Raw genomic sequence first — 9,445 nt, 5'->3', positions numbered from 1 at the left:
AGAGCTGAGCACTCAGATACCTGCCCGTGCCCCGGCTGCATCTCGTGGGAGCTGTGGGTGCTTGTGCCGGGGCAGGAGGAGGGGACGGAGGATGGCCATGGCACCCCTAAGACCAGTACAGAATCAGGCAAAGTGTCAGGGTGTGATTTCTCTGAGTCGTGCTGGCCCTGTGTAGTGCAGCTATCTTAATGAAGTCTTAACGAACTGCTGCTTCAGTGTTTTTTGCTTTTGACATTCCTGCTTGAGAATGCACACAGTGGAGTGCAAAAATAAAGATTGCATCTCATGCATAATGCATGCCCCAGCAACCCGCTTCAACAAATTACCCGAGTAGCTTCTTCCGACGGGGCTGGGGGGAAGGAGGGGAAAAAAAAATATTGTAACAAGTATCTTTCTAAAGAAATGACAAGATAAACACATAAAAAATAGGCAAGTAGAGCGTTTCTCAAGAGGGGTCAATTCCAAAATTAAAGATGAAGGTTATGTGGTTGGCGAGTATGGAGCAGCAGGTCTGAACGCCGGATGGGGCAGGGGCAGCAGCGGGTCCCGTAGCCCCTGCATGGACGGGGGGAGCCCGGAGCTGCCGCGGAGGTGGCTGAGGGCTTGAATTGGTGGTGTTGGGAACTTATTAGAGGAGTGACTTCCTGGGTAGATAGGTAGGAAAAGGGGTTACTTGTTGGTTTATTTACCGCTTTCGATTTGCTGGTTTGCAAAGACGTGTTGCAACTCTACATTGATGCTCAAAGCAAGATTTTTGTGCTGCTTCTCTGGAGACAGGAGCGAGCTGTGCAAAATATAGATTTTATGCGTGTGGGAGGATGGTGAGGAGAGGGACAGAAAGGTAGGAATGGGCCACTAAAGTGACTTGAAATCTTTCTTGTTGCCAGCCCTGGAGGAGTCTTGGTTTCCCCCACTGTTGCCAGTTGCTGCTCTGCAGCCTGGAGAAGCTGGAGGGTGAAGCCTCTCCTCCCTGCAAGGGATATTTTCTGCAAACATGCTACAGCCTTTCCCCCTGCAAAAAGGCACAAAGTGACCAGGATCCTTCCCCGTGCGTGCTTCACCCCCTGCCAAATCTGAATTATTCACTGCAGGATGGCAGGAGAGGCAGCAGCCCGCTGCCCTACTCCGAGAGCACTTCCCTCCGGAGCGGTGCACCGCGGTCGGTGCAAAGTGTGAAACGCGGATGCTGAGCTGTGGGCTCAGCATCAAACTTTGCGGTGAGGAAAAATGGCATTTTAGGAGCAGAGGGGGTTTGCTTTGCTTTTGCTTCACCCTGGAAGGGGAGGGGTTGGCCCCTTGCCCCAGCGGGGCTGCTGGAGCGAGCAGAGGCGGGTGGCTCGGTGCTGGGCTGCCTGCAGCACCCTGCCGAGGATGGGGCACCCTTGAGCGCTTTCTCCTCTGGAAGCCAAAGCCCCTGAACAGGGACGGGAGGGGAGCATCGCTGCGGCACCAAAACATCAGCAAGCACCAAACGTGCTGATAATTGCACCTTGACAATAACGCCAGCAGCTTCTGGATCGTTATGATTCAATGTAGGGCACGTTTTAAGACTGTTTGCGATTGGGTTTTTTTCATTTGAGTAATAAAATGTCAGTAAGCCCTGGCTCCACATCTCATCTTTTTAATGTCATTCACCCTGACGGTCCCAGGCCCGATCCAGCAAGGCGTGCTGGGGTTTGTTTCAGCTTCCTGCAGGCAGGAGATGGGCAAGGCGGGAGGAGCACAAACGCGGAGCAGGGCTTGGCGCTGGAGGACTGGCGGCCGCGGGTTCGGGCTGGCCTCTGCGCAGCTTCGTCCAACGCTGGCTCCCAAAGCTGCGGCGCCGCTTCTCTGCCAGCACAACTTGCTTTTGCCATCTAGCGGCTGTCCCAAAAAGGCTCAAAAATGGACCTGGGGAGTCAAAGGGGAGATAGAAGAGGTCAGGAAGGGAAATAGGGGGGAGAAATGGGGGGGGGCGTATCTGTGCTATTCAAGCAGCTTTTTTCCGAGTTGTTACAGACACGAAAGTGAGAGCAGCGTGCCCGGCTTTGCAGAGTGCGCTGCTGATACCTAAAGGTTAGCGTTGGAGTTAATCAGCCTGCGAGGCCCAGCCAGAGCGCAGCGGCCCCGGTGACGCTGCCAGCGACACGGCTGCGCTCGGCTGCGCCTGTTTGCACCGTCCAGAGGCCAAGTGCCCTCCGCCGGCAGCGGCACCCGCACCCGGTGCGGTGCGAATCGCTGTGCACAGCCGCCGGGGAGCGGCCGCTGCTGCGCGTCAAAGGCCTTTAATGCGCGCAGCAGCGTGGGCTCGTTTGCCCTGAAGTGGTTTGACCTCGCAGGCGATCTTGCTCGCAGCAAAGCCACGCGTCTGCTTCCAGGTTCGTGCTTTAACCCACAGCCCACGCCTGCCCGGGGCGGAAAACCTCTGGGTAGGCACGGCTTCATGCAGCTCGTGTCCACGGGGGACCGGCGGCCAGGCTTCAGCTGCTGTAAATCGGGATTTTGGTGTCAATAGAATTCCGAAGAGCGTTGACGCTTTCTTTTTATATTTTTCTTTCCATATTGTCATTTCTGTTGAATTTGGAAGCGATGACAGGATTTGCTTTCCGTCTAGTTTAGGAGTGTTTAAAATAAACCCAAAATGTAAAGCGGGCTTGTTCCCCTCTGCTCGGCTTCTCGGGAGGCGGCGGGTGGCGAGCGCTCCCCCGTCCCCTCCCCGCGATACCCCCGTCCCCCTCCCCGCGATACCCCCGTCCCCCTCCCCGCGATACCCCCGTCCCCTTCCCCGCGATACCCCCGTCCCCTTCCCCGCGATACCCCCGTCCCCTTCCCCGCGATACCCCCGTCCCCTTCCCCGCGATACCCCCGTCCCCTCCCCGCGATACCCCCGTCCCCTTCCCGCGATACCCCCGTCCCCTTCCCGCGATACCCCCGTCCCCTTCCCCGCGATACCCCCGTCCCCTTCCCCGCGATACCCCCGTCCCCTCCCCGCGATACCCCTGTCCCCGCGATACCCCCGTCCCCCTCCCCGCGATACCCCCGTCCCCTTCCCCGCGATACCCCCGTCCCCTTCCCCGCGATACCCCCGTCCCCCTCCCCGCGATACCCCCGTCCCCCTCCCCGCGATACCCCCGTCCCCCTCCCCGCGATACCCCCGTCCCCTTCCCCGCGATACCCCCGTCCCCCTCCCCGCGATACCCCCGTCCCCCTCCCCGCGATACCCTCGTCCCCCTCCCCGCGATACCCCCGTCCCCCTCCCCGCGATACCCCGTCCCCCTCCCCGCGATACCCCCGTCCCCTCCCCGCGATACCCCCGTCCCCTTCCCCGCGATACCCCCGTCCCCCTCCCCGCGATACCCCCGTCCCCCTCCCCGCGATACCCCCGTCCCCTCCCCGCGATACCCCTGTCCCCGCGATACCCCCGTCCCCTTCCCTGCGATACCCCCGTCCCCCTCCCCGCGATACCCCCGTCCCCTCCCCACCGCCCCGTGAGGACCCGTCCCTCCCCACCCCGGCAGACGAGACCCCGCAAAGCCTCTCCCTTGCAAAAAATGGAACTGGCAGCTTTTGTCGAGATTAAAATACCACCCAGATGTGCTGCACTTTTGTTTTTAAATGCTTGAATGCATTAGCATTGATTTATTTTTAATACAACCAACCACCTGTGATTTTTGAATATTATTTCTATTTGTTCTCTTTGGCAGAGGCAATTATAAGGTTCCTAAGCTGCGGCCGCAGCCTCCCGGCCGCGCCGCGCTGGCGGGGTGGCTTGGGGCTGCCCAGCAGCACCGGGTACCCGTGTGTATCCCTAACACACGGCTCTGCCCCCAACGGCACTGAATATTTCCTCTATTCAGTGCTCCTGGGTAGCTGCACGTATTGTAGGGGACCTAAAGAGGAGGAAAAAGCCTTTTCTTGCTCCTTTTTTTTTCTTAATCTCAACTGGCCTTCAGCAGCCTATGAGAGAAAGGCCAGAGCCTGTTCACTGCCTGCAGGCCTGGGCAAAGAGCGGAGCGGTTCAAGGTCACCGGTAAGGACAACGGACCCGCCGGTCCCCCGCACCTACGGGGGTGCTCGCTGCTGAGCTGCTCTCCCAGCGATGCTCCCAGTCACCTTGCACATGTAACGAAGCATGGGCAGGAACTCACTAAGCAAATGAGCCCCTCCTTTAATTCCATTTGCTTACGCTGCTTATTTTTCTCGTGCATAATTGTTTTTAAAGGAAAATTTAATTTTGTTTAATGGGAACAAAGTTTAACACTCCATAAGCTTTGTCTTCTGCAGCCTTCCATCTGGTAAGCTTTTTTTTTTTTTTTTAATTATTTTTAAACCGGCCCAGTAAATTGTGTGTGTTTAAGAGGCACTTCTCGTCAAGATGAAATACTTTGATCTCGCAGGATCATCTGTTTTTAAAGAGGTAATGATATATCGCATTTCGGCCCAGCGGCGGCTGCGTCCCCTCGGCCTGCCCAGCACCGGCGCCGGCTCTGCTGGCAGCGGGGTGCAGCAATCGGAGCTGGTCGGGAGGGGAAGGGGGGCAGGAGCGGAGCTCGGAGCGGGCACAGCAGGGACCATTAAGAAATAAGTGGCAAATCATCTCAGGAAAGGAAACATTTGATTTATTTATTTATTTATTTTTAAGTACAGATGGTGTGGGGGGAAAAAAGGCTGCAAGAAGACCAAGAGCCATGGCTGTACTATATATAGATGTACAGCTGTTTCCTTCAGGTGTTATATCTCAAAAACATAGGATGATTAATTTTGAAAGTTGAAATGTATAGCAGATTCTGATTACATCTGAGTGTCTATAATTTAGCTACTTAGTAAAATTAACTTGACGTTTTTAGTGAGCTGTGAGGACAATAATGTGTGAAGAGACTGAAGAACAAGTTTGACTGCACGCTCTTCCCTTACCTCCCCCTTTTTCGATTTGCAAAGTTTATTTTTAACTTTTCCGATTTTTCCGGCACCTTTCCTCTCACCCAGCCGCATGAGTTTGCCTCCCCCTGCTGTCAGCTGGAGACAACGACGTTTCCTTAGGGCGCTCTCCCGTCCCTGGGTGGGTGGATGGAGGTGCAAGCGGCCGGCAGCCCCAGCTCCGGCGGGAGGTGATCTCCAAGGTTGGGATCTCCAAGGCACGCACCGTTTCTCCGAGCCTGACGCCTCCAGGAAGGCTGCGGGACCTCCCGTTAAATCCATTTTCATTCTTTGGAGAAGGCCCGTTGCTGTGAACTTGCAAACCTGCCGGTCATACCAGAGGACCACAGAAACGGGCCCCCTGAAAGTAAGTGCGTGGTTTCACGTTGTTTTTCGTTAATAAAAACTCACCTGCACAACGTTCGTGTGGGCGCACGGACTCTGACAGCCCATCCCACTACCCAGGGCCGAGGACCAGGCTATCTGTGACCTGGGCGATACCCAGCTGTCGTACTGGCGACCACCCAGAACGCAGGAGCGCAGCTCCGCACAAAGGGAGGATGCAACAGCTCCGACCCTTTAATATTAAGCTGCAATTCAGAAGCAAAGTGATTTAGAGCATCTTTGTGGTATTCGGCATTAGCTGTATTATCATCAAACTGTTGGGAAACTAATTTGAAGGAAGGAGGGGAGCTCTTCGGACTTGCCTTGGCCTCTAGATGCTGTGCACGTCCTACCAGACAAATCGGAACGGCCCCAGCTCTTTGCCAGCTCAAGGGGTGTAATAGCTACCTAGCTCCACAGCCGTGTTTCAATGAGCACAAATTCATTTTTTGTGAAAGCCTATTACACGTTGGTTATTTTCTAGAGTGCGCTATCCAAGGACTCACTATAAGCACAACTCTGTGTTGAGATTTCCCAGACCTGGGGCTAACCTCCTTGGATGACGAGGGTAAGTTATCTTGTGTAACGGGGACGCCGTCAACTTGAGGGGGAAAAAAAACATCACACTTTGTGTGAAATGCATTTAGTTCAATAAAGCCATGATTGGACCATAAAGTCTACTTTTGTAACCAACAATCACTTTAAATTACAGTCTCGTTAGGGTTAAACTAAGCTATTTTCCCCGTTGGTGTGAGAGCAGGCTGCCGGCAGTCAGCCCTGCTGTGAAACCCAGGGCTCAGGCAGCTCCAACTGAAGGCACTGGGCAGGGCGAGTGGAGCGCAACTAGGCACGGTTTGGGCTGGCGTTCTCTGGCCTTGCCAAAATATCGCTACTCTATGTATCAACATGGGAGATAAAAACCCATGGTAAAAGATTTATTTAAATTTAAGAAACATTTTTCAGAGGTTTTACCTGAAAAATGGACTTTAAAACTGTTTGGCTGTGTCCCTGACGTGGCCACCTGCCCTCTCCGTACAGACCTCGGGGAGAGCGAGGGGACAGGGGATGACGTTAACCTTTTACCAACAGCAAGACGTCTTCCGCTTGTTGAAAGCAAGCGGCCACGGCGCCCGCTTGGCCATGACAAGCCATGCCTCGCCGCGCCTTACAGCCACTGCCCGTAAGGCCTGGGCTCAGTTCAGCTGAACTCGGGAAACGAACCCGCTAACGTGGCTGCTTCGTTCCAGAAGTGCTCTGAACGAAATAACGCAAACAGATTTGTGATTATTTTTCATTTTATTTGTCTGATTCTAAGTAATATTTTCAGACCTAGCATCAATCTAAGTTTCTAATAGGGCAATAAGAAAGCTCAGCATCAGGCAGCTTCCAGACAAATCCTCCAGATATGTTTAAAATGCTTTAAAATATTGAACATTTCTCACATTGCTACAAAACAGTGACAACTGGCAGATTTTTTTTTTTTAACCTACATTCTTTTAGCAGTAGAGAAACAGTTTGGAAGGTGGATCACATTCTTGACTCTTTCAGGACCTGTTTGACTATAACAACAAATACTTTTGTAACATGACAAGTACAAATATAAAATTTCAAATGAGCCAACTTTAAAAAAATCTGGATTTTTCTTCAATACCTCCAGTACCTTACTTCAGTAATAAATATTAAAAACCATCTTTCACATTACAGAAAATGTTAAATAAGTTATTTACCAAAAGATTTCTGTTTTCTTTTTTTTTTTTTTGGTCAAAGGCTGATTCCATTAAAAGAGCCGAACAAACATTTTTACATCAATAAATAGTAAGGCATAAAGAAGCAAACAACAATCCCAGGACCAGTCTTTATTAGTGGCACTTTCTCCTTCAGAGAATCCTTTTTTTGCTGGTACAGGAAGGTGATTTTTGATTCTCAGCTGGTGAAACCTGGTTAGAAAAGCAGTAATTATTACTATTTTACAGCACTTCAAATGCACACAATTTGTCCCTACCCCTGGGCCATAATGCTGCGAAAGGATCTGTACATAGGAGCTTCTGTGTTCAGCAAATCTTCAGGTGAAAGCGGGGAAGGCTTCTGTAAGCGCAAAGCCTTTTTTCTGTCATCCCTTTCTAGCTCAGGTAGGGCTGAGACGACAGGAGCGCAGCTGCGCAGGGCAGAGGAATGAGGAGTCATGGAAAAGGTAGAGGGGAATTTAAGGAGGGGCTGGGAAACGTGCAGTCACTCAGCGTGGAGTGGCGGGAGAAGGATGGCGTTTAGGAGTCAAGAAGTGTATTACGCATCCTTCTGGGAGTAAAGGCTGAGCCTTCTGGGAGAAAGCAAATCTGAACAGTGATTACTTAAACACTCAAACTAATTTAATACACAGCATTAGCAAATCGCTGTTTGCAAAAGCTTTGCCTATTGGGTCTATATTTTTTAAAAAAGCACCACCAGTTATTAACACATACACAAGCTTTAAATAAGGGTGCCTTCTGTGAACTTATTCAGCAGACAGGCTCTTGGACTGTGATCTGCTGAAAATAAACTACTGGAAGAAGATGACAGACGTGAATATTAACCTAAGGAAAGCATCAGAAAGGAGAGGGTTTAGCTGTTTACATGGTCAGTCATAAAACTCTAATTTAAACATCAACCATTGCAGAATATTTATCACACTAAACTGCTGTCACCCGGACTTGATTCGGTAGCAAACCTAAAGCAAGTCGGACTGATTCTGCAAAATACTACTGACACAGCAATGCGTATTTCTAATGAGTATATACCAAGGAATTAAATGCAAGAAAAAATTCAACTTACTTCCAAGTTTCCTCTAGCCTTCTTCAAGACATCATGAGTTAAAACCACTGGAAAGAAAGAGGAGATTAAAAAGAATACTGCACAGTCTTTCTATATTCTCTGTATTCAAGTCTTAAGACCAGCTATTAAATAATGAATGAACTCACACCTACGTGATGGGCAGCAACCAGGCAATCACACGCAGCCCCCTGCCACCACTTCAGCTTTCTTACTCACCCACGTCCACGACTCGGGAGGCCTCCCGAGCCCCGCTCAGGAGCTCAGGCTGATGTACAAACCCCAAATTAGAGGGCAGTGCTGTACAAGCAGGCAGAGTTAGGGAAGAGCAGGAGTCGGCACTCAGGACCACAGGGCAGGTCCGAATCAGTGCCACCACTAGAATGCCGTTTCCCACCCCCGGCCTGTGTTCCATCCAGCACATCATCTGCTTTTCAGATCGAAACATCAGGGAAGTGTTTTTAAAGTTTTTCTACCATACCAAGAACAATACATGTTAAAACACGTATAGCTCCACTACATTTAACATCACAGACAGGAACCGCCCCCTGCAATACTGATGACCTGCTTCCCTCGATCTAAGTCATCAAAGGAAGACTTTCTGTTCATTTTAAGAGGAGATGGTGCATGAGCCAACTACAGTTTGACCTCTTGGGTAGCCTACTTGGGCTGGGGGCGGTTCGCAGGAGGGGGAGAAAAATGATGCAGTGGAGAGGTTATGGGGGACCAAGGGCTAGGAAGAGGACAGATGGCAAAAGGTGTCAGCCAGCTCCTCCAGCAGTTCAAGGACAAAGCAACCTATATATGCTTAGGGGAAATCATGTCAGTGGCTTGCTCTGAAGGCTTCCAAGTTTTCTCTCTTCATCCAGCTAGTTTGTCTCTGTGGGGACAGCGCGAGACCTGTGCGCGGAGGAGGGGATGCTTCTAAACAAAACTGATATTTAGAAATGTCAGGTTAAATATGTGATTCTCTAATCTGTGTCAGCTCCATAACTGCTGAAAAATACCATTCACAAGTACCAATTTAATATTCCAGTCTCAAAAATAAACAATTTAGCCATAATAAAGATTTTTCATTACAATAATAAGAACCCAGCAACTCCAAGGGTATAGCTGTCATGAGATAATTATACCCTTGGCAGATTACTGCAATTTGGCACTGCATTGTTACATGTTCAGAGGTTCAGATGAGGTTTATAAGCAATGAGTTCTCTCGGCAGAGAAAGCACACTGAAGACTCTGAGCCCCAAGAATGTTCCAGTCTCTGCCTCTCAATGTATTCTGGAACGCTCAAGTAAATAACCGAGGGAACCTGAATATCCTCAGCGGAGTGGCCAGCGAACAGGATGCTTGGAGAATG

General features: G+C 50.9%; 1 protein-coding gene across 11 annotated transcripts in view; it reads right to left on the bottom strand.

Annotated features, from left to right (window-relative positions):
- Positions 1 to 6,656: 6,656 nt before the first annotated feature.
- Positions 6,657 to 9,445, bottom strand: part of CDK5RAP2 (CDK5 regulatory subunit associated protein 2) — an 83,595-nt gene continuing 80,806 nt past the window's right edge. For all 11 annotated transcript variants that reach the window (XM_082327489.1, XM_082327484.1, XM_082327482.1 and 8 more), the window contains 2 exons: positions 8,089 to 8,135; positions 6,657 to 7,217 (listed from right to left, as the gene is read on the bottom strand). In XM_082327489.1, coding sequence (XP_082183615.1) covers positions 7,158 to 7,217; positions 8,089 to 8,135 — 107 coding nt within the window. In that variant the 3' untranslated portion in view covers positions 6,657 to 7,157. The remainder of the gene's footprint in view (positions 7,218 to 8,088; positions 8,136 to 9,445) is intronic.

This window comes from Platalea leucorodia (genome assembly GCF_965183815.1).
Source record: "Platalea leucorodia genome assembly, chromosome: 15".
Lineage (NCBI taxonomy): Eukaryota > Metazoa > Chordata > Aves > Pelecaniformes > Threskiornithidae > Platalea > Platalea leucorodia.
Note: the sequence above shows the minus strand (reverse complement) of the source record. Positions and strands in the feature narration are given on the sequence as shown.